Source organism: Bos taurus, chromosome 17 (assembly GCF_002263795.3).
Source record: "Bos taurus isolate L1 Dominette 01449 registration number 42190680 breed Hereford chromosome 17, ARS-UCD2.0, whole genome shotgun sequence".
NCBI classification, from domain to species: Eukaryota; Metazoa; Chordata; class Mammalia; order Artiodactyla; family Bovidae; genus Bos; species Bos taurus.
The window spans coordinates 54377511-54403603 of record NC_037344.1 but is presented as its reverse complement, the minus strand read 5'-3'; the positions used below and the strand labels follow the sequence as shown (position 1 = coordinate 54403603).

The 26093-nt window shown below is 38.0% G+C and overlaps 1 protein-coding gene across 4 annotated transcripts in view; it reads right to left on the bottom strand.

Moving 5' to 3' along the window:
- RAD9B (RAD9 checkpoint clamp component B) overlaps positions 1 to 26070 on the bottom strand; it is a 28933-nt gene extending 2863 nt beyond the window's left edge. Inside the window, exons 1-10 of one of the 4 annotated variants that reach the window (XM_024977468.2) lie at positions 25886 to 26070; positions 23874 to 23944; positions 21873 to 22022; positions 20927 to 21041; positions 14186 to 14285; positions 11325 to 11431; positions 7465 to 7571; positions 7314 to 7378; positions 6664 to 6786; positions 5187 to 5457 (exon numbers count right to left, since the gene is read on the bottom strand). In XM_024977468.2, the coding sequence (XP_024833236.1) occupies positions 5187 to 5457; positions 6664 to 6786; positions 7314 to 7378; positions 7465 to 7571; positions 11325 to 11431; positions 14186 to 14285; positions 20927 to 21041; positions 21873 to 22022; positions 23874 to 23944; positions 25886 to 25922 (1146 nt within the window). In that variant the 5' untranslated portion in view covers positions 25923 to 26070. 4 annotated transcript variants of the gene reach the window in all.
- Positions 26071 to 26093: the final 23 nt, after the last annotated feature.

Sequence of the window (26093 nt, the reverse complement as noted above, 5' to 3'; positions counted from 1 at the left end):
TATACCCCACATCTATGGTGCAAGGCCCTCAACAAACACTGGTGGGAGTCATATGGTAGGTATCAAGCATGAATAAACAAACGATCCCTATTCTTGGCTCATCCTTACAAATCAGAAACTGAAGATGCCCTCCACATGGGGCACTTCAGACAGCAGTTGCTGAACCTGGGCTTCAGAGGAAACACCCCAAATTAGCTGTGATATTGCCTGTGGTAGCCAGAATGAGGTCTGCCCTCACCCCCAAAGATGTCCACGTCTTAATCCCAGGACCCTGTGAATATATCACAAGGCAAAGGGGAATTAAAAGAGCAAGTGGAATAAGGCTGCTATCCAGGTAGGCCCAATGGGAAATCACAATGACCCTTAAATGTGGAAATCAGCATCAGAGTGAGGAAATGTGAAATGGACTCCACCAACCATTGCTGGTTTAAAGCTGAAGGGTAACCATGATTAAAGAATGCAGATGATCTCAAGAAGAAAGGAAAAGAAAGAAAGCAGATTCTTCCCTAGTCTCCACAAAGGAACACGGCATTGCCAATGCTTTGATTTTAGCTCAATGAGACCCATTTTTGATTTCTGAACTGAAAGATAATTTGTGTTGTCTTAAGCCACTGAGCTTGTGGTAATTTGCTATAGCAGCAATAAGAAACTAATACACTGGTAAGCTAAAAATCTTAGTTTACTATGGTCTTTGAGAGCTGCCCTGAATTTGCCATTGACTTAAGGTCAAATGTCATTTGCTACCCCCGCTTGTCCCCCCCTACTCTTCAGCCTCTAAATCGTTCATGGCTGGATGATCAAGCCCTTCCCTAGTATCTAATAGTCTTCTAATGCAGAAAGTCTGTGAATAGCTATGTAACTTGGAATGAGTCCAAGTTCTGTATGAATTGAGTAAGAAGGTGCATTGTTATAGAAAAATTTAACAGTATACATGTTTTCTTAAAAATAGAACTGCCATACAATCCAGCAATTCCACTCCTGCTGTTTTTCTGAAAAAAATAAAAACACTAACGCAAAAAGTATCTGAGCCCCTATATTCTTTGCAGCATTATTTATAATAGCAAGATATAGAAGTGACCTGTGTCCATCAATAGATGAATGGATAAAGAAGATGCGGTGCATATATACAAAGGAATATTACTCAGCCACGAAAAAGAATAAAAGTCTTGCCATTTATAACAAAATCAATGAACTTACAAGGTGTTATACTAAGGGAAATAAGTCACAGAAAGACAAACACTATAAGATTTCACTTATATATGGAATCTAAAAAGCAAAACAAGTGAACAAACATAAGGACACAGAAACAGACTCATAGATACAGAGAACAAACAGGTGGCTGCCAGAGCGGGGAGGTGTCGGGGGGGATGAATGAACCAGGTGAGGGAGATTAAGAGGTACAAATTCCAGTTACAACATAAATGAGTAATGTGGATGAAACGTACAGCATGAAGAAATAGTCAACAATATTATCATAACTTTTATGAGACTTTGGTCTTTGAAAACCACTCTAAATTTCTGTTATTGTGATCATTTTGTAATGTGTGGAAATACTGAATCATTATGTTATGCACATAGAATTTACATAGTGTTGTAGGTCAATCATACTTCAGTAAAAAAAGGTAACAATTCTAGATATTTTTCCTCATTTTGGTGTCCCTGAGAGCTGTGTATAACTTCTTGTGTGTGTGTATGTGTGTATAACTTCTTGATTAAACTTATTGAAAATCCACAATGGAAAAAATATTGGTCATTATTTAGAATACAGTAATATTTCTCTGTGCTGTGCTTAGTCACTCAGTCATGTTTGACTCTTTGCAACCCTATGGACTGTAGCCTGCCAGGCTCTGCTGTCCATGGACTTCTCTGGGCAAGAATACTTGAATTGGTTGCCATGCCCTCCTCCAGAGGATCTTCCCAACCCAGGGATCAAACCAGGGTCTCCTGCATTGCAGCCAGATTCTTTACCAGCTGAGCTATCAGAGAAGCCCAATACTCCTCTACAATAGTTTAATTTTGAAAACCCCCTTCCCCAAAGTAGAATACTACCATATATTTATTTTTTTAATACGGTGAATTTAAAAATTGGTTTCATTTTGGAATTTTGTGATACTATTGGAGGGATTTTTAAAATTTTCTCAGGCTATCCCAAACCAGGTCTGGAGGTCTGCCAACTACTGGCTTATGCACTAAGAATACAGAGATGAATAAGACTCAGGTCTGCCCTTGATGAACTCACAATCTATCTAGTGGAGTAACAAGCATATCTACCAAGTTATTATGTGACAGTAATAATGAGTAGAATGAGAAGACTTCAGAAGGAGATGTATCATTTGAGTTGGGCTTTGAAGGTGGGTAGGAGTTTGAACAGTGAAAAGAGGAATACTACTACCCTGAAATGTAGGTGCAATAATATGAGCAAAAGTAGAACACAAAAGTACATGCACAATGTTTCCATTAAGATCAGGAACTAAGCAAGCAGGCCCATTCTCTCCACTCTAAATGTGGTACTAGAGGTTATGTGCTAATGCAACTGAACGAAAGTCAGTTGGAGGCATTAAAGAAGAAATGAAACTATTGGTATATAAAAAAGTGACATATAGTAAGTATGTCTAAAAACCCTGAGAGAATCAGTGATAAAAGGAATGGAAATAACATAAGTCAGCAGGGTAGTATGATATAAAAGTAACACAAAAAACAATAGCCTTCATATACATAAAAGGCAGTGAGAAAACAGAAAACATAACATCCATCCACAATAGCAATATAACAGGTTAATTATTTAGGAATAAGCTTAATAATAAATGTGTAAATGTATGAGAAACATTTTAAAACACTGCTGAAAGACACAAAAGTGGACCAGAATAAAGGGAAATACATTGCCTGTGTTCACAGACAGATTGACTCAACATCATAAAGATGTCACTTAACAGCCTCAAGTTAACAGAAATTTAAGGAAATCCTAATTAAAAAAAAACACCAATAGATTTTTTTTATGGAGTTGGATACATTGATATTAAAGTTCAAATAAAAAATACATACTCAGGAATAACCAGGAAAAAAACTGACAGAATCTACAAAGGGATACTAAATCTACCAGACATTAAAACCTAATCTGAAGGACTAGAACTGGACCTCAGAGGAGGAAATGAGATTATATTAAATACTCTAGGCAAAGTCCCCTAATGCCACTTCAAGGAGTTTAAGTGAAATTCCATGGGAAAAGTGGACAATCCAAGAGATTTAAAAGCAGGAGAGTGATGCTGAGCACTGACCATCTGCCAGCTCCAGCTATTAGCTCAATTAATTCACAACAATTCAATTTCACAACAATTCATCATTATTATCCTCATTTTACCAACAGAAAGAAAACTGAAGCAAAGATACGTAACTTGCCCAAGTCACACAAGTGGCAAGGCAGAGGCTCCAACCCAGGAGCCCTATACCTCACTGTAAGGTCCAAACAGAATCTTTTAGTACAGTGTGGAGGAAAACAAGAATGGAGAAGAATGGAGGTATGGAGGCCAATCAGAAGGCTCCCCGTAGTTCAGATAGATGATAAGGGTCTAAATCATTTACCCATAATGTAATCTCATTTCTGCAGGAGTTAAGGCAAAACTTCCCTTCCAAAGTAGAGTTTTCTTTTTAGAATTTAGGATGTAAGTGACATGACAGAAAAGAAAAGAGTGCTGTAATGAAACTCGTGGAGCTTACAGCTCTAAATGTCACTTTCCCTAGTGAGGAAATTGGCAATCTTAGTGAATTTCAGGGAGATGAAGCAGCAGGGAAATGTGTTCCTGTTGTTGTCTGTAAAAAAAATAAAAGTAAGCACAATATGTGTGACCAAAAAACAGGACGGGGAAAATGTTTTTGCATAATGAAAAGACACATTTTAGTTTTCTTTTATGGCCAAGTTAGTAATTAACAAGAAGAGAAAATTGCCATAAGTACTGGGCATATAACAGGTATTCAATAAACACTTATGGGATCAAACTGAATAATAAGTGGAGTTTACTGTCCAATTTTACGACCCTAGAAGTCTTTATTACAGCATTGTCATTGTTTAGTTGCTCAGTCGTATTTGACTCTTTGCAACCCCGTGGATTGTAGCTGGCCAGGTTCCTCTGTCCATGGGATTTCTGAGGCAAGAATATTGGAGTAGGTTGCCATTTCCTTTTCCAGGGGATCTTCCTGACCCAAGAATCAAACCTGCATCTCCTACACTGGCAGGCAGATTCTTTACCACTGAGCCACCAGGAAAGCCCAGTAGCAGTGGATATTGTGACTTAAAAATGAAATAAAGTCAAAATGTAAAATTCACAGGGGTATGTAACATGGCAAGTGTCAGCTCCCTGCTCTTTCTCTTAGTAAAAAACTGACTGCCATCCTAATGACACTTTGGAAATGCAACTTAAATTGGTCCATTTTGCTAATTACTATCAATTCTGAAAAGAACTAGTGAGAAGTAAGTAGTAACTTCTAGCAATATTATTTCTCCTTTCAAATTTCTAAGAAACTCATATTTCCAAACCAATAATAACAACAGCAAAACAAGCTTGAATAAAACATTAATGTAAACATGTAAAATGTGTACTATCATTATTTAAGATACTTCTAATAAATTATGTTTATCTTCAGTTCAATAGATGGCATAAGGTTTAACATTATAGCATTTTGTAGAATTTATCATCCATCTATAATAGCAAAATATTGGTATTACAATAATGTTATTAACTGGGACTCTACTACGAAGAAATTTGTGATGTTTCTTGTGATGAAATTTGTATCTGTGCTACCATGAATAAGAGGTTTCTTGACCAAACTTGAAAAAGAAAATTAGGACACTTATTTTAGAAAACAAAGTATATGACTTTAGCATATTATCAATATTTGTATGCAAAGATAATATGCTATAAACAATCATAATTTGTTCTTTAAAACAAGTGACTCAAATCTCTAAACATACTTTGTTAGAATTACTCAATGAACAATTTGTTTTGTATTGACATTGTATAAATCAGCCTTTTCTCCATCTCAGACTGGCTTCAGCTCTCCCCATCAAAAACTAATGAAATTAATTTGCAGGATATTGGGGGTGGGCTGAGGCAGGGAGATTGACAAGGGAGATGGACAGCAAGGATGCCTGACCTCGGCTTACTTATGTCTCAGTGTTGTTGTTCCTTTACCTTCCTGAGACATGGAGACCCTGGCACGTCTTCCGTGTCGCTGACACTGCTTTCTGGTACTTCACTCAGGTTTCCATCACTTTCGGGTACTTCAGTAATGTCTTTGTTCGCTCTTTTCATTAAAGGGCTGCCACAATTTTCCAATGTAGAAATGTTCGTGGGAGTCTCATTAGAATATAGCCTTTTGGGTTCTACTTTTCTTGAGATATACTCTGGGACCTTGCTGGTTATATTTTTACCAGCCTTTGAATTTGAATGTATCGGCTCTGACCTGAGGTATTAATAATAGAGATTAAATGAATGAACTGTTTACTTTGAAATATATATTTGTATATAACTAAAAGAGCAACATGAAATGACAATGATAACACCAGTTTAGGGAATATATTGAAAAAACATCAAACTAATTGTTTGAAAGTTAAGATTCACATATACGATTATTTAGAAATTCTCTTGCAGATTCAAATTTTTCAGTAAAGCAACCCAAGTGTGCAGGAGACAATCTTATGACACAGTAGAAGGGCATAGGTAGGAAAAAAAAAAGTCAAATTACAATACATCTGTATGATAAAATTGTATAGAATCATTAAAAAGCATGTTTCTAAGTCATTATCAGCAATATTAGAAAATGTTCACAATATAATATTTTGTGGGAAAAAAACAGGATACAAAACTACCTATGCTATATGAGCCAATCTTGTTTTAAAATGCAAATATATGCAAAATTAAAAGTCTGAAAGAAAACACAGTGTGTCAAACATTAACAGTGGCTACCATTAGGTGGTAAAATTGTGAGTGTTTTTCATTTTATTCTTTGTACTTTACTGCATTTTCCTAATTTCCCATAGAAATTTGTTATTTTTTACTATGAAGTAGCCTCCACCAAAAAAAAAAAAAAGTTAAGAGGCAAAAGGGGGAGTTCCCTGGCAGTCCAGTGGTGAGGACATTACACTTTCACTGCTGTGGCCTAGGTTCAATCCCTGGACAGGGAACTGAGATTCTGCAAGCCATGCAATGCAGCCAAAATTTAAAAAAAAAAACAAAAACAAACAAACGAGAGAGACACAAAAGGGAAAAAAAGAAAGAAAGAAAGAAAAACAATGGCTGCCTGTCCATATGTCTAAGAAAGAGAGCTCTGGGTAATGAATACAAACCTTCCTGTGAAACTTAACACTATATCACTCCTAAAAAACAGCCACTGAAATCACAAATGAGTTTTAGGTAATGACAAAGATAAACCAGACAGTTCTGTTAAACTGTGATCATAAGAGAAAAAAGCAAGTATCTGTGAAAGATGGGTGATATTTCTATGTTACAGTTAGGTCTTCCTGGAGCTCTTCCTGATTCAGTTAAAATTTCAGATCTTTTAATGTTTTCCTTCTCAGTTGTTTCCTAAATGAATGCCATTGAATTATTGCAGAATAAGATTGCAGTAGCTTTATCCAAACCAATAAAGACATTAAAAACACAGGCTTACCTTCTTTGTTTTTGTGAAAGATACAGTGTTTGTAGAGAAGACGCTCTACTTGGCTCATCAGCTAATGTAGCCAAAATAAAGTTGGCTTCCAATAACATATCGTCAATACTTAAAGCCATGGGTCTAAAAAAGGCAAAACCAGAGCAAAAACCACACTCATTTTCTGATGGACACTGGGAAAACATTAGAAAATGATACCTGATTTTGGAGTAAAAAGAAACAGTAAAAGTAGAAGTCTTAATCGTTTTTTCACAAATTGAGATAGTCCTTAGACTTAAAAGAGCCCTTAAAAATTACCACATCCTAACCCAATCTCTTTGAAATTTTAGTTCTGAAATATAACATACCATAGTTTCATAGAGATTTAACTTGTTTAAGGCATATATAATTTTCTAATTAGGCAATTTATTCAGTATATCAAGTTTATAAATGTTTTTGCTCTGCAAAATAATGTATTTTTCTAAATCAAGTCACCAATCAAAAGAACACTAGGTTACAACATCTTTCAAAATTTTAGTTTGATAAGTGTTGCTAGTAAAGTTAAGGAATTCCTGAGGTGTGAATTAATTTCAACGTGACCCAAAGGGTTTTATTTATTAGTATACGACAAAAGAAAAAAAAATAAACTCAGAAATGTCCCAAAGACCTACTTCCCAGGAAAGTCAAAATGAATGGCTATAGGAGCATGTATAGCTTCTGAAAATGTCAGCACTCCCTGAAAAGAAAAGAAGGGGGAAAATGTGAAATCTTTATTAAAAACTGCCACTGATAATTCTAACTGGACACTACTTTTGGTTTTACCTTCAGTTCTTTGAAGCAAAATGTTATTTCAGTGTCAATTCCAATTTGAAAGAAGTCAAACTCATCTGGACCAACAAACATCTCACTGTATACAGAATCGGTCAGGTCTGTTCAATATTATAGGAAAATAAAGAATAACATCAATTCTGTAGGTATTTGTGAAATTTTAATAAGAAAATATAGTCAGGGACTTCCCTGGTGGTCCAGTGGCTAAGACTCCTTACTCCTAATGCAGGGGGCTGGGGTTCAATACCTGGTCAGGGAACTAGATCCCACATTTCGTAACTGAGAGTTTCCCTGCTGCAACTAAAGATCCCACACAGCTCAACAAAAACGGAAGATCCTGCAATTAAGACTCAGTGCAGCCAAATAAGTAAGTATTTTTTAAAAAAGAAAAGTAAATATAACCATAAATTGTAGGTTAAAAATAGCCACAAGTTCTTTGACATTTCTTCATTGAGTGGTAGGGTCTATACCTGTGTCCCTTCCCCTTGGGGTGAGTGGGCTTTCTGTCTACTCTCACTAATAGTATATGATGGAGTCATCTAATGCTAGTTTCTGGTCTGGGCCCAGGCATTAAGAGACTGCCACCTCCACTTTCTCTATCCCACAAGCTGGGAGGGGTGGCCAAAAAAGAAAAAAATGGAAAGTAAAAATCAACTTCACAGAATGGGAGAAAATATTTGAAATAATATATGTATGATAAGGGGGGCTTCCCAGGTGGTGCTAGTGGTAAAGAACCCGCCCACCAATGCAGGAGACGTAAGAGACACAGGTTCAATCCCTAGCTTGGGAAGATCCCCTGGAGGAGGGCATAGCAATCCACTCCAGTATTCTTGCTGGGAGAATCCCACGGACAGAGGAGCCTGGCAGGCTATGGTCCATTGGGTCGTACAGAGTTGACTGAAGTGACTTAGCACAGCACGGCACATATGATAAGGGGCTAGTATTCAGAACAATAAAGATAAATAACTCAAGTGAAAAATAAACAAGGGATATGAACAGACATTTCTCCAAGAAAACATACAAATAAACAATAAGCACACACAAAAAGATACTCAAATCATTAGTTACTAGACGAATGAAAATCAAAAGCACAATGAGACAACACTTTATACCCACTGCTGCTGCTGCTGCTAAGTCACTTCAGTCGTGTCCAACTCTGTGCGACCCCACAGACGGCAGCCCACCAGGCTCCCCCATCCCTGGGATTCTCCAGGCAAGAACACTGGAGTGGGTTGCCATTTCCTTCTCCAATGCATGAAAGTGAAAAGTGAAAGTGAAGTCACTAGGATGGCTATAATCCAAAAGACAGACAATAACAGGTGAATTTTGTTCTCTTTTATTAAAATTTCATGTGCATTTTAAAAATGAAAATACAATCATACTATGCATACCATTTTATAATCTATTCAATAATATATCCTGGCTATATTTCCACGTCAATAACTGAAAGTTGCTCAGTTGTGTCCAACTCTTTTGAGACCCCATAGACTGTACAGTCCATGGAATTCTCCAGGCCAGAATACTGGAGTGGGTAGCCTTTCCCTTCTTCAGGGATCTTCCCAACTCAGGAATCAAACTGGAGTCTCCTGCATTGCAGGCGGATTCTTTACCAACTGAGCTATGAGGGAAGCTCAGTCCCTTATGTCAATAAGTACCTTTTCCAAATTATTTGTGTGTGTTGGTGTTTTGTGTTTTCCACTACAATTATTAACTTCAATAACATCTTTGATATACATACCCAGAGAGAAAGAAATGTATACATACACACAAACAAGACTACTATTTTTTGGGAGGGGCTGTGCAGCATGGCTTGCAGGATCTTAGTTCTCCAACCAGGGACTAAACCCAGGCCCACGGCAGTAAAGGCCTAGAATCCTGCTAGGCCACCAGGGAACTCCCAAGACTACTTTTAATAATAGCTTCATTGTATTTCACCAATTAAACCAATCTCCTGTTCTCAGATATAAGATATAGAAAAGTGCTTTTCTATATTAAGTGCTTTTCTCCAGGTAGGAGGATTCCAGGTGACTTTATGTGCTGTTTGTGTGTTCTTAATTTTCTTCAATGAACATGAATTATTTAAGCATAAGAACAAAGGAGAAATAGTATTTATATTTTTAAAGGACCAAACAATACCTTACAAATACCTTCATCTCAATCAAGAAGGCTCAAGTCACGACTTGTGGTTGCCATGGGGGAGGGGGAGGGCAAGGGAGGGTTGGATTGGGAGTTTGGGATTAGCCGATCAAACTATTAGATGTAAAGTGGATAAGCATGTCTTACTGTATAGCACAGGTAACTGTATTCAATATCCTATAATAAACCATGATGGAAAAGAATACAAAAAAAGAATATTTTAAAAAATAAATTGAGAAAAGAAAGCTCATGTCACTCCCAGAGGGCTGACAATAGAGTAGGTGCAATAATAAAATTAAACAACTGGGTCCCCAGTCAAGCATAACTATAACTACTCATTAGAAAGCTGCTCACAAGGGATAGCATCTCCTGGTTACTAAATGGCCATCTTTATTCAGAGATGACATTATGAATATAAAACAGACCCTCTCACTAGCCACGCATATACTTTCCAGATCATGCACTTCTAAGTGCCAAAAAAGAATACTAGATGAGACTTGAGAGAAGCAACAAGAGTACGGTGGTAATGAGCCTAAGCCCTGGAACCTGACAGCCTCTATTCAGATCATAATCCACCACTTATTAACTGTGAGACAGCAGCAAGTCACTTAGTTTCTCTGTGCTTCATATTGTTCATATGGAAAATGAGGATACTAATAGTAGCTACATCACAGAGTTGTTACAAAGATCAAATGGCTTCACAAATGTAAACCATTTAGAACAGCATCTGGCAAAAACTAAACACTACAAAGTTACCTGACCCACCTTAAGCACTAGTTATACTGGTTTTTCACTTTCTTTTTTTTTTCAGTGTTTATTTTTTTTTACTTTTTTTAATATAAATTTATTTATCTTAATTGGAGGTTAATTACTTTACAACATTGTATTGGTTTTGCCATACATCAACATGAATCCGCCACCTTTCAAATATTGTTTCTACCTTTATATTCTTTCTTTGCTGCTGCTGCTGCTGCTAAGTCGCTTCAGTCATGTCCCACTCTGTGCAACCCCATAGATGGCAGCCCGCCAGGCCGTCCCTGGGACTCTCCAGGCAAGAACACTGGAGTGGGTTGCCATTTCCTTCTCCAATGCATGAAAGTGAAAAGTGAAAGTGAAGTCCTCCAGTCGTGTCGGACTCTTTACTGCTATCATCCCGCAAATATTATCCAAGGTCAAAGAATCTCAAACAGCTTATGCCAAAAATACCCTAGTAAATTTCCTTAACAGCAAAACTCCAGATTTAATCATGCCATAGTGTCTCCATTCCATCTGGATAACTCTTGGAAGAGTGAACTAAAGAAATATTCACATTTTCTGCTCTATATATTTGCCATCTGGAATATCTTACATTTCTAACTTAATTTTCCTTTTTATGTGGTCAAATATCATCTCAATTAGATGGCTGGCCTCTTCCCTTCCTTTATGCTAAATACAAAGGATAAGAAATAGACCTTAAAATTTTAACTGAAAAAATATTTTTTTCAGTAACCATTCTAATTTTAAAACAATTTGAATTTCACAGCCAAGTATTTTAATTACTGGTTGACAAAATTCTTTGGTCTCTTGAAAATTTTGATGATCTTTCTATGTTTTACTTTTACTGCCTTTTAGTAAAGAATAAATATTATGCCAGTAATATTTACTGTATAACCATAGAGTAATCAGGAAAGCCAGGAAGTAATATTCCATCAAAGCACAGTGACAGATATAATCCTTACCCATTGATTCCTCATTAGAACTCTTAATGCAAACCTTCAGTGGAGTAACAGCAAGAGTAACTTCCTCTTGACTCGATGTAAAAAGAACAATTGCCTCAGCAAGTACCCTATAAAATGCAATGAACAATATTACACTATTTGAAGAACAGAAATAAATTATCTTATGAAATGGAACTCAAATCTTTAATCTGGAAATAAATAGTTGAACTGTCCTGAATTTAGAAAAATCTACCCAAAAGACTTATCTCTATTCTTCCACGTGACGTGCTATATTTTTCGTATATCTTAAAACTACACCATTGGAAATTCCAGGGTGTTCCAGTGGTTAGGACTCATGCTTTTACTGCTGGGGCCTGGGTTCAATCCCTGGTCCAGGTTGTCCTGACATCCCAAATGCCCTTTCATCCTGGGTTCCCTTTTTAAAAACACCTTCATTGAGATACAATTCATATTCTACACAATTCACAGATTTAAAGCTGTATGGTTTGCATTTCCCTAAGGTCTAATGATGTTGATCATATTTTCGTGTGCTTGTTGGCCATTTGCGTATATTCTTCGGAAAAATGTCCATTCAAATCCTTTGCCCATTTTTTTTAGTTAGGTTATTTATCTTTTTAAAGTTAAAAAGTTCTAAAAGTTTTTAAAATCTAAAATCTTTTTAAAGTTTTAAAGTTTTTAAAATCTAAAATCTTTTTAAAGTTTAAAGTTTTATTTATCTTTTTAAAGTTAAAAAGTTCTAAAAGTTTTTAAAATCTAAAATCTTTTTAAAGTTTTAAAGTTTTATTTATCTTTTTAAAGTTTTTAAAGTTAAAAAGTTCTAAAAGTTTTAAAAATCTAAAATCTTTTTAAAGTTTTAAAAATCTAAAATCTTTTTAAAGTTTAAAGTTTTATTTATCTTTTTAAAGTTAAAAAGTTCTAAAAGTTTTTAAAATCTAAAATCTTTTTAAAGTTAAAAAGTTCTAAAAGTTTTAAAGTTAAAAGTTCTGGTTTATTTTTTAAATCGAAGTGAGGTTAGATAAAAATGAGATTCTTAGAATTTCTGTGATGTTGGTGTTAACCTGATGCTACACCTTAGATTAGTAGTGTTTCTCAATGCCAAAATGTCAGGAACACCTACCAAATTAATCTGGGAACTTTTCCAGCGTTAAGGGAGAGGTTTTGTACAAGATATCAAACAAGCTAATACAAAAAATGACAACATGAATGTGCAATTCAAAAAAGAAAAATACAAACTTCTAATAAATGTAAAAAGATGCTCAAGCTCCCTAGTAATAAAACAGACATAGTAAAGAACAACTAAAATGCCATTTTCTACCAAACAGGTTGGTAAAATTTTTGAAGATTAATCATAATCCTTTACTTGAAAGGATTCTCCTACACTTTTGGTAGGAATGTAAATTGGCACAAACTTTTCTGATAGCAATTTGCTAGTCCATATGTATGCAAATTTAAAATTTGTGTAAGCCTTTGACCCAGCAGTTTCATTTCCAGGACTCAATATGTGTTGTCGGCTTCCCAAGTGGCTCAGTGGTAAAGAATCTGCCTATTAGTGCAAGAGATGTGGGTTCAATCCCTGGGTCAGCAAGATCCACTGGAGAAGGAAATGGCACTCCATCGCAGTATTCTTGCCTGGAAAATCCCATGGACAGAGGAGCGTGGTGGGCTACAGTCTATGGGGTTGCAAAAGAACTGGACACAGCTTAGCAACTAAATGACAAAGTATGCGATACAATTTTGAAAGAGAGAAAGGTATCCATAGATACAGGGAGAGGGAAAGTTATAGACAAACTGACTATAAATAGAAGATGTAAAAAGATATACACCAAATTGTTAACAGATGTTACGCCTGCCAAGTGCAATAAATGGGGTAAGTAGAAGAGAAAGACTTTCATTTTACATCTTTGCACTTTTCTATAAATTTTAGATGCACTGCAAGGACTATGTATTTCTTTTGTAATTTAAAAAACAGTAAGGGTGATGCTTTTGAACTGTGGTGTTGGAGAAGACTCTTGAGAGTCCCTTGGACTGCAAGGACACCCAACCAGTCCATTCTAAAGGAGATCAGCCCTGGGTGTTCTTTGGAAGGAATGATGCTAAAGCTGAAACTCCAGTACTTTGGCCACCTCATGCGAAGAGTTGACTCACTGGAAAAGACTCTGATGCTGGGAGGGATGGGGAGCAGGAGGAGAAGGGGACGACAGAAGATGAGATGGATGGATGGCATCACCGACTCGATGGATGTGAGTTTGAGTGAACTCCGGGAGTTGGTGATGGACAGGGAGGCCTGGCGTGCTGCGGTTCATGGGGTCACAAAGAGTTGGACATGACTGAGTGACTGAACTGAACTGAACTGAACTGAAGGGTAAAATATCTTTTGGCTTACAAAATAATTAATGTTTAATGCTACGGTTTAATTGAAAAATTGAATTCCCCCTCACTGACAAATATATCTCACTCATTTTCTAGGAAAAAAACAACAAACAGGGATAAAATCAATCACATAAAATCTGTTACAATTTCCTCATGCTGCCTGTTTTGAGACATACAGTGTCTTATAGAAAGCATCATATGAATGCAAAGTGTTATCTAATAAAATATTTTTCTCTTAATACCACTTGATGTAGCAAGCCACTGATGGGATAGTTCTAGAACTTTCTTGGCCAATAAATGATTATTTCTACCATTAGGCAGTTATTATCTACTATTATCTTTCTTCAGGTTTCCTCTTGATCCTATAAGGTGATTTCTCCAAGTCTAATGTTAGCTTTAAAAAATGTACTTGATTTAAAAGTTCTAGGGCATTAATTCTTTACTCTGTGACCATACTATATTCAGGAAAAAAACAACAGAGAACTCATTACCTTGGCTGAATCACTAGTGTATTAGCACACATATTCTTTTGAAAAATAACTTGCAAAGGCCGACTTTCTTGAAAACACACATTATGAATCTTTTTAATACCTTAAAAATAATAAAGCAATCCATTAATAATTTTAAGTGCAAAATCAAAATTTTTAAACACTTTTACCCTTTTAAGTTCAGATTACAATGATAAAATTAAAGTAATATTTACTATCTAGCAGGTGCACATAGGTTACAAGAAACACTAATCCTAAATGAATGTGTTTATCGCTCCCTAGTGGACACCATGTAACACGTCACACCCTCCAAACAGGCAGCAGAGTTCCCACATTCTTTTGAAATATGGGTAACTTCTTAAATTGTGTGTAAAATGGTAATGGCCCACTACCAATCATATATCTATGACTCTCAGAATTTTTCAACCAAGGCTGGTATTTCTGGATGGGACCTTTGAACATAAAACCTGAGCATTGAATCTGTATGTTCTTTCCCTGAGAGGATGAGAGGAGTGTGGAGCAGTGATAGCTATCATCCACTGTACCCACAACTACAGTATTCGTTGCACAGACATTATCTCTGATCCTCTCAATATCTCTATGGGGTAGGCACTTAATCTCAGAAGAGGAAGCTATAGCTTGAGCTTGGTTAAATGACTTCAAGGCTAAGCTGTTTTAATAAGTACAGTCAGACTTTATCTTTTTCTTTTTTTCTGAATCTAAGTTTGAACATAGAGCCCATATAATAAAATCCAGGTAGGCTACAACTTTCTACAGCATAATAATGTTACAATGAGAATCAAAATGATTCACTATAAATAGCATTTCTTAACTTATTTTTTTAACTGAATTAATAACAGCAATATTTATTATTTTCATAAATATTTACTGAGCACTTACTGTCTGCCAGGCTGATCAATTAGTTTTTAATGATCATCAAAAATACAGTGACTCAAAATAACAAGTGTTTGTTATTTTTCACATTTCAGTTAAGTGGCTCCTCTGGTTTGGGCTGGCTTCACTGTGGCTGGATCGTTTTGAATGGCCTCACGTTCATATCTGAGGCCTCACAGTTGGGACACTGGGACAGTTTGGATGGCTGGGGCCTCACATCACATGGTCTCCAATCTTCCAGGTGTCTACACAGGCTATGCTTATTCTCGTGTTGATGGAAATGTTCTTAGTTTAACAGTGGAAGCTGACGGGCCTCTTGAGGCCTAGGCTTGGAACTCACACATCAATTCTAGTGCATTCTACTGATATCAAAGCAAGTCCAAGGCCAGCTGAGATCTGAAGTGGGGAAACAGACTTCAGCTTTTGAAGGGAAGGCCTGCAGATAATTTATGAGGGTTTTTTTTTTTTTTTTTTTGTAATCTACCACACAAGAAAGATTTGGGAGCTATGGACCAGTGAACAACTTGGACAAAAATCTTAGACCTCACAAACCTTACATTCTAGTAAAGAGAGGTACACACTAAGAAAACAAGTATTAATGAAACAATTGGTGTATCACATAGTGGGCTTCCCAGGTGGTGCTGGCGGTAAAGAACCTGCCTGCCAATGCAGGAGAGAGACATGGGTTCGATCCCTGGGTCGGGAAGATCCCTTGGAGGAAGTCATGGCAACCCACTCCAATATTTTTCTCTGGAAAATTCCATGCACAGAGGAGCCTGGCGGGCTACAATCCATAGGGTCGCACAGAGTCAGACACGACTGAAGCAATTTAGCACTCATGCACACATGTCACAAAGTAGTAAGTACACAGGAATACAAAAAAAATGGCAGAAAGGGAGCTGGGGAGTGCCAGTGGTGAGGGTAGAATTTTAAATAGGGAGTTCAAGAAAGACCTCATGGAAAAAATGCCATTTGAGCAAAGACTGAAGGAGGTCTTCAAAAGATCAAACCATGCGCTGTCTGGAGAGGGAGCTTGCTAGGCAGAGAGGACAGCAGCCCAGCCCTTGAGGAAAAAGCATGCCTGGGACTCCTGGATCATGTGGGACCTCACAGGCTGTTGTAAAATCTTCAGCTTCTACCTTGGTACAATGGTGAGCTTTTTGAGAGTTTTGAGCTGGAGTGACATAATCTGACCTATTTTAAAGGTAGTATTGTGGCTGCTATTTTGGAAAGATATGAAGCTCACAAGTTGGCATATCTTATTTAAAAAAATATTTTCAAGTTACTTTTAGATGGATACATAATAGGATACAATAGATGCGCAAGGCATAACATTTAAAAACTACCAAAAATAGACAATGAAAGTTAGTCACCCTCCACCTCTGACTCCTGCCACCCTAGCACCCTTTTCAGAGTAACTACTGTCACCGGTTTCTCAGGTATTCTCCAGGAACAGTCCATGCATATACAAGCACAATCATACCTCTGTAACAAATATCTGACTCAGGTGAATATTGTATTGGTATTACCAAGGATGTCCAAGTAATGCCTTATTTCTTTGTCATCCCTGAGGCTCTTTCTCTTGCTGCTTGCTTCCTTCCCCTTTTTCGTTAACACAAACAAGACACTTTCAGTTTAGGCCTTTGATCACACTGCTTCCTCATAGTAGAATGCCCTCCCATTTCTGACCATTGGAAATGTACCCAGATGTGGGGCCAGCACCTGCAAGACCTTCCTTTCCTCTTCACCTTTTCTCTCCCAAGTACATCCATTGTACCCTTTTAAAACCAACTTGGTTGGGGGCTTCCCCGGTGGTCCAGTGGCGAAGAACCTGCCTGCCAATGCAGGGGACACGGGTTCAATCCCTGGTCAGGAAGATCCCACATGCCGCGGGATAGCTAAGCCAGTGCTCCACAACTGCTGAGCCTGTGCTCTATCTAGAGCCCTTGAGCTGCAACTGAGCCCTCGTGCTGCGACTACTGAAGCCCACACACCTAGAGCCTATGCTCTGCAACAAAAGAAGCCATCACTATGAGAAGCACCACAACCAGAGAGTAGCCCCTGCTCGCTGCAGTTAGAGAAAACCCATGCAGCAATGAAGACCCAGCGTGGCCAAAAACAAATAAATCAATCTTTAAAAAAATAAAGTAACTTGGCCTGATGTACTTCTTCATTGCATTTTTTTCTAGCCTCCTAGTTTAATAATTTTCCGTGACAGAATGCAAATGGGATAAAAATTTAAAGTCCTGTTTACTTTGTGTCATTTACTGACTTTTTCTAGTGCTGCACAAAGTACTGGACTATAATGAGACAAGGAATTTTCACCAGAATTTCTTCCTTCCTTAAGAAAGTCTTATTATTGAAACAACAATGAAAACAAAACAGCTGAACTAAATAGAAGGCTTAGCAGTGTTGACTTAAATTCTGGCATAAGTTCCTTATCTTCTCACAGACCAGCAACAAACAGTCTGAGGTCCAGCCACCAGTCCGTGGACCGCTTGAAGGCACTGGTCTGTACCATCTGCCCCCAGCAATGGAGTACCTGATGCTATGATAGAATCCTGCTTGCCATTTCATAACTCAATCTGCAACTTCCTTCAGTGGCTCCAGAGAACTCTCTCAGACCTGAAGAGGCACAGCTAAGGAATAAGCATTATTTTGATGTTCCATTTGTGGAGTTTGGAATTTCAGAGGTTAGTGATAGCTCAAAAATCTTACAAGTCGGCCAATGTTCCTAATTCCTTTATATTTACTGTTACCAAAGTTTAGTCATGAGTAGATCTGTAAATGCCCTGTCAAAAAATCTTAAAACCCTGAAGTGGGAATCCTGCCCTCTTGACACCACATCATTAATATACATGTACAAATCAGGGTTTTATCTTCACTCAAATAGCCAGTGCCCCCCTCTTAGGGAATCCCCTCTCTGTTGGAGACCTGTTTTCTTGATCAGAACAGAACTTAGTAGCAGGCGCTTTGGATCAGCAGAGCATGTTCTTCAGGGACAACTCACTAACTCATTTTTAGCTACTCAGGGACTTGTGCAAATGAAAATACAGAGAGTTGATAGAATTATTATTAGGCAGGTGAATATTTCATATGAATCTTGGTTCTTGATGATATAAATCAACTTTTTTCCATTAATAGATGCTAAATACTCTAAGAAATCACCATTCTGGGAACTACTTCTGGTTAGAGTCAGAGAAATTGGTCTTTTTTAGTGGCTCATATTTTCACAACTGTTTTCTATCATTGAAGAGAGCCAAATTCACTTCACTGTCCTTCATTTCTTCCCAAATTCCAAATATGTATTTCTAGCAATTTATTGGATATCTCTGCCCAGGTGATTTTTCTCAACTAAATTTGAACACTGTTTTCCTGCCAGATTACATAAATAAAATTACAAGCATAATTTCCTGAGTACATACAGTTTGGGAAAATATAAGTATTAATATTTACCCCAATTACTATACTAGCATCTATCGCCTCTGTTCCCCTTCCTTCCTGAGCCATCCGTCCCTGTTGTGTAGCCGCCATGAGGTTTGGGAGGCACCAACTTCACTTCAAGCATCTCTTGTGGGCCCTCACTGGTATAAATCAATTGATGTAATCTTATCTCCCTTGTGATTGAATTTGGTCCAGATATGGCAATAAGCCAAGGCAATTAGAGAATGGAATTCCTGTGGTCCCCCAGGATTAGTTTAGGTTGGTCCAACCAGAGCCAAGCCAAGTACTTTTGCTCAATGCATGTATGAGGTATAACTCTCACTCCTCTTATATGAAAGAGCAAGCATGTGGCCCCAACAGCTGCTGCTAGAAGTCACCTTATTATTAAAAGTTTATAAGAGAAGCTGGACTTAGTATAAATCACATGGAGGAATGTAGAGCTGAGAGAATTTTAAAAGGAAGGAGAAGGAGAAGCAGCTGCTGCAGCCTGGACCAAACCACCCCTCTGATCTAATTTTGAACTTTTAGCTTATATGAGCCAAAATTCCTCTTTACCGTTTTAAATCAGTTTGAGTTGGATTTTCTGGGTGTTTTTCCTTTCTTTCTGTTACTTGTAACTTAGAGCATCCTAACTCATACAATTTCCCAACAAAAGCTATTAAAAATCTACCAATCACAAATATGTATTGGACATTAATCAAGTCACTTGAGACATACTTAAGAAACTGAAAACTTAGTACTGGTGATACCTATTTGAAACTATGCCAGGTATTTCTTTAAACATTGCAGAGCTATAACTTCCTATAACTCACTGAATCTTCACAAAAACCCTAGAGGCTTGTATTACTATTGTCCCCATTTTACATAAAGGAAACTGAGGCACAAAGTAAAATAATTTGCCCAGTGTCTCAGCAAGGAAGCAGCAGTGCAGGTTTCCACCCCAGACCTTGGGGCCTCCAGAGTCCATGCTCTTTATTATCATGCTATATATGTTTAACCATGCAAAATCCTATATGCAGATTACACCACCCTTATGGCAGAAAGTGAAGAGGAACTAAAAACCCTCTTAATGAAAGTGAGAGAGGAAAGTGAAAAAGTTGGCTTAAAGCTTTTTTTCTCAACATTCAGAAAACTAAGATCATGGAATCTGGTCCCATCACTTCATGGGAAATAGATGGGGAAACAGTGTCAGACTTTATTTTGGGGGGCTCCAAAATCACTGTAGATGGTGATTGCAGCCATGAAATTAAAAGACGCTTACTCCTTAGAAGGAAAGTTATGACCAACCTAGATAGCATATTCAAAAGCAGAGATATTACTTTGCCAACAAAGGTCTGTCTAGTCAAGGCTATGGTTTTTCCACTGGTCATGTATGGATGTGAGAGTTGGACTGTAAAGAAAGCTGAAGAATTGATGCTTTTGAACTGTGATGTTGGAGAAGACTCTTGAGAGTCTCTTGGACTGCAAGGAGATCCAACCAGTCCATCCTAAAGGAGATCAGTCCTGGGTGTTCACTGGAAGGACTGATGCTGAGGCTGAAACTCCAATACTTTGGACCTCATGTGAAGAGTTGACTCATTGGAAAAGACCCTGATGTTGGGAGGGATTGGGGGCAGGAGGAGAAGGGGACGACAGAGGATGAGATGGCTGGATGGCATCACCGACTCAGTGCACGCGAGTTTGGGTGAACTCTGGGAGTTGGTGATGGACAGGGAGGCCTGGAGCGCTGCGATTCATGGGGTTGCAAAGAGTTGGACACGACTGAGGGACTGAACTGAACTGAAAATCCTATATGACTACAACATTTGAGTATCTATCTTGCAAGGCTGGGAGGCAGGAAATCTCTTTTACAACTTGATGTATCAGAGAGAATGAATGAAGGTCTTGGCTCCTATAATTGAGGGACTGGACTCAGAGCACTTCTAATACAAGTAGGCGTTATTCTTTTTCTGTTCTTGGCAAGGAACACTGTTACCAAGGCACACTTACAGAATATCATCCAGCAGTTAGTTAATTTCAGAATAATCAATTGTTAGAGTTCAGATGAACATTTAAAAAATTGGTCTGGGGACTTCACTGGTAATCCAGTGGTTAAGACTCCATGCTCCCAATGCAGGGGGCATGGGTTTGATCCTTGGTTGGGGAAATAAGATCCTATATGGCAAAAAAAAAAAAAGCCCAACTGGTCTGTACGTAGGCATAGCCTGTGCCACTGATAAGCCAAAAAAAGAAAGAATTAATACCAGTCATCTCACAATACTTCTACAAAGAAAAGTACAAGAATATTTACAACCTCCCTACCATAGACTACACAAATTCTAAGCAATATTGCAGTCTGAATATTCTAAATGTGAACAATATTAACAAAAAATGCACATACTTTAAACTAGATTTAACTATACCTACCATGTCTGCAGAAGAATTGAATAACTACTTTGCACTTATCAGATCTGGTAAATATTTTGCACTTCTCCACATTTTTCTCTAGGGAATTCAGACATCTAAAGATGGGCAGAATTGACTGTAATGCAAACACATTAGAGAACAGCATATACTTAACATGGTTGCTTAATTACTTTTTAAAAATCTAACAAGAGTATTTATATTCTTTTTTTTTAATTTTATTTTTAAACTTTACAATATTGTATTGGTTTTGCCAAATATCGAAATGAATCCGCCACATGTATACATGTGTTCCCCATCCTGAACCCTCCTCCCTCCCCATACTATCCCTCTGGGTCGTCCCAGTGTACCAGCCCCAAGCATCCAGTATCGTGCATCGAACCTGGACTGGCGACTCGTTTCATACATGATATTATACGTTATTTCAATGCCACTCTCCCAAATCATCACACCCTCTCCCTCTCCCACAGAGTCCAAAAGACTGTTCTATACATCAGTGTCTCTTTTGCTGTCTCGTATACAGGGTTATTGTTACCATCTTTCTAAATTCCATATATATGCGTTAGTATACTGTATTGGTGTTTTTCTTTCTGGCTTACTTCACTCTGTATAATAGGCTCCAGTTTCATCCACCTCATTAGAACTGATTCAAATGTATTCTTTTTAATGGCTGAGTAATACTCCATTGTGTATATGTACCATAGCTTTCTTATCCATTCATCTGCTGATGGACATCTAGGTTGCTTCCATGTCCTGGCTATTATAAACAGTGCTGCGATGAACATTGGGGTACACATGTCTCTTTCAATTCTGGTTTCCTCATATTCTTAAATGAACAGACCTGTCTTGCACGTAATTTAAACCAAGTATTAAGAACAGGATAGGTGTTACACCCTATATATTGAGCATTTCTACAACACCAGAGGAAATCAGGCCCTCTTACACTTACCTTCATTCCCAATCTGCAATTTAAATTCAATATTATGTCAGTATCATTCATTTTCACTGAGGCTGACCATTGATAATGTTGAAAAAACACAGGAGAGAAGAGGACACATCCATATGCTGACCGACAAGAATTCACAGATCTTAAAGCAAGCTAGAAAAATAAAATAACAGCCATATAGGAAAAGAAATCAGCTTTCTTTAATGGTTAATTAAAAAAAAATTCTAATATGTTTAGCATATCATTGAAATGCATTCAAGTAAACTATGGGATGTTAACTGCAGTATATGGACCACATTATACGTATGAATGTGAGAGTTGGGGCTGTGAAGAAGGCTGAGCGCTGAAGAATTGATGCTTTTGAACTGTGGTGTTGGAGAAGACTCTTGAGAGTCCCTTACACTGCAAGGAGATCCAACCAGTCCATTCTGAAGGAGATCAGCCCTGGGATTTCTTTGGAGGGAATGATGCTAAAGGTGAAACTCCAGTACTTTGGCCACCTCATTCGAAGAGTTGACTCATTGGAAAAGACTCTGGGAGGGATTAGGGGCAGGAGGAGAAGGGGATGACAGAGGATGAGATGGCTGGATGGCATCACTGACTCGATGGACATGAGTCTGAGTGAACTCCAGGAGTCGGTGATGGACAGGGAGGCCTGGTGTGCTGCGATTCATGGGGTCGCAAAGAGCTGGACACGACTGAGCGACTGAACTGAACTGACTGATACATATGAATTATAATATTGATATAATATGAACTGCATTATACAGTGTTTTTTAAAAAATTATTTATTTTTTTGGCTGTGCTGGGTCTTCACTGCTGCATGGGCTTTTCTCTAGTTGCGGCAAGCGGGGGCTACTCTCGAGCTGGGTCAAGTGGGGGCTACTCTCTAGTTGCAGTGCGTGGACTTCTTAATGTGGTGGCTTCTCTTGTTGCGGAGCATGGGCTGTAGGGAACATGGGCTTCAGCAGTTGTAGCATGTGGACTCAGCAGTTGTGGCCTCCGGGCCTCAGGGCACAGGCTCAATAGTTACAGCACAGGGGCTTAGTTGCTCCACCGCATTTGGGATCTTCCTGGGTCAGGGATCAAACTGGTGTCTCCCGCATTGGCAGGTGGATTTGTTTACCACTGAGCCGCCAGAGAAGCCCCTTTAGAATGTGTTTGTAATTTGCATATGTATACGCATATGTGTCCATATCTATACTACACCTATAGGTTTTAGGTCTAAAATCCTGCGTGTTGAATTTGTTATTTTTTGTTTGTTTTGGTAACAAGAACATATTTTTAATTGCAAAAATGTAAATGCTCACAGGTACCTTAACTTCAAAGGACAAAGTGATCAAAGGCAATCATACGAAAGGTAGTAAAAAGACTGCAACAAAATGGCAGTCTTAACTTTGTCTAAGGTAAGAAATTGTTAGTCAGTCAACCATTAATACTTCCACTTGGGAATGCAGGCCCCAAACTAGAGATCTTCTGAGTTTTCAAGAGAAGCAAGAAATTCAGATTTTTATGTGGACTCTCTCAACTACTGTTAGAAAATTATTTCAATTTTTTAAAATTGGAGGATAACTGCATTACAATATCGTATTAGTTTCTGCTGTATAACAATGTGAATCAGCTGTAAGTACACATATTCCCTTCCTTCTTGGCCTCCCTCCCACTCCCCCATCTCACTCCTCTAGGTCATCAGAGAGCACCAAATCGCACTCCCTATGTTATATTTCAATTTTTAAAAAAACAGTGCAGGCCCCACAAAACATTTCTGCAAATCATATCTAGCCTCTTGACCACCAGTTTGTGATTCTGGCTTAAATCAATTTTGTATGATTTTTTTAAGTTTACCATGCTCTAAATGTATTCAGATATGTAAAATACAGATCAACAGTGAAAGGGATAATTACAATTTCTGGATTTCCTAGTTAACATTCAATCTGGACTGGGATCTTTAAACATCATCTTTTGTCCTTACTTGATGGTCTATGAACTAAATTTCTTACTTACACCTTTTTCAGAGGGGTCTAGCCACAGCTCATCACTAACTCGCGAGAGAGCTTGGATTGCTTTCCCAAATACTATGGAGAAAAAGAAAGATGCTGTTTACATTCTTTCAAGCAATAAAAATAAACCATAGAACTACTTCAGCATTCACAGGACTTGAGATAAATTCACAAAGAACAGTGTTTTATAGACTAATGCTACAAACTGCTTTAAGAAATACAGTATAATGGCCTTGGCAAAATTCCAGACACATAATAAGTGCTCAATAAATTCACAGATTGGGTGTGTGAAATAATAAAATGCAACAAAATCCTTTCTTTCTAGATGTTAAAAATGTTGCATGGAACTACTGTGGTAAGCTAATTTCCATACTAAAGCATTTTTAAACTTGGTTTAAATGTATACCCCTTACTGCAAAAAAAAAAAAAGTGTGAAAACAGAGCATACAGAAAATGGTTCAAAGGGTTTTAATAACTTCACAGGTGGCAAAGTCAAAACAAGTTATAAGAGAGAAATTAGAGGCATTCAAGATATATCTCTGATGCTTGAGCATGGATCGTGCCAGATCTTGCCAGAAAACACAGTTAGATGCCCTGTCATAAAGAATAGCTAGACCTGGATGAAATACTAGTCTGATTTGGTATGACACTGTTAGTGTTCTTAAAAATTACGAATAAGTAAAAAATATATATATAGCAAACAGATATGGGATACTATGCTTCAATAAAAAAGGATGGCTATATCAATCCATGGAAAAGTAGAAAAAAAGGAAAAACAATTCTAGAATGTAAAGTCATATTATGCTTAAAAATCAGAGTTGGGAGCATCATACTATGATTGGTCCAGTGGTTAGGACTCTGCACTAAGATCCCACAAACCACATGGCATGCTAATAAAGAGAGGGGGGAAGAAAAGAATCAGAGCTGGAGGTGCCGGCCTCAAGCTGAGAACATAGGACGACTAGGGAAAAAAAAGAAAGTGGCCCTTTTTTAACACTTCACATTCACCACTTTTTCCTGGAGCTAGCTAATGAAGACCTTTTGTTCATTCAGTTAATATTCACTGAGCCCCTAGCAGGTTCCAAGAGTATACGCCAAGGCAATGGGGGTATAGCAATGAACAAGGCAGGTTTACAGTTCCCACCCTCACAGTGCTTAGGTTCTGGAGAAAAAACAAAATTAAACAATCATACAAATTATCACTTACTGAGAACTAAGGTACACACTGCAAAAAAGAACTTTCTAGAACTCTGAAAACATGCAACAATGGGGATCTTTTTCTTTCCTTTCCTGTTCATTAATACTGGTCCATAGATGCCCTCAACACTGCGGGAGCCAGCTGCGACACAAGATGCCTTTCAACGATCATTTTCAGATTATGATCTGTAGAAAACCGTTACTTTTCGAAACAGAGACTTTCTGGAGTAACTTACATGTTTAAAGTACCATTTATAATAAGGATTAGTTCTTTTACATTACCATTTGTTACTGAGCTCTTTACCCGCATTTCATTCCTACAACAAATACTATAATGAAGATGCTGTTATTATTCTCATTTCACAGATGAGGAAACTGAGCCCTGAAGGGATTCAATGGCTTGTCCCAGGTCATACTTTTAAAAATGGTAGAATTTGGAATAAAAACGAGGTTTATGCTTTTCTCATCGCTTTAAAATACTTTTAACTGTCCAAGCGTTATTTTTCCCAATTTCCCACACAGTCTTTCTCACCCCGAGTTTAAGGCCTACCCTTCCACTACCTGTCCCGGTGGTGCAACTTCATTTAATGGACATCTATGAATATAAATAATACGCATAAATAAAAGCAGATGAGCCTTCATTTGCACCTCAGAAGTTAACAGGACCCTGGGTGAGTGGATGCTGGCTATGACCAGGCCTTCTGTCCCTTAGCCATAAAGGCAAAGGTCAAGAAATGAGACGACGGTGGAAACGTCCCCACGCCCACAAACCCTAAGCTTTCCCTTTTTTACACAGGAAGGCAAGAAAGGCCTCTGCACCTTTCACCTGACTGCCGCTCATCACGCATTTCAGCATGGCTGCAATTCCCAAAAAGTAACGTCACATGGCACGCCTCAGAGCGAGGGCCCCAGATGTTGCCCGGATGTTGCCCGCGCTTCGAAACTTCGCGATTTTGCCCCCACCCCATTTGCCAAAGAACAACTTCGCTTTACGGCGGAGAAGGGCCCGCGCGGGCCTCCGTAGAAC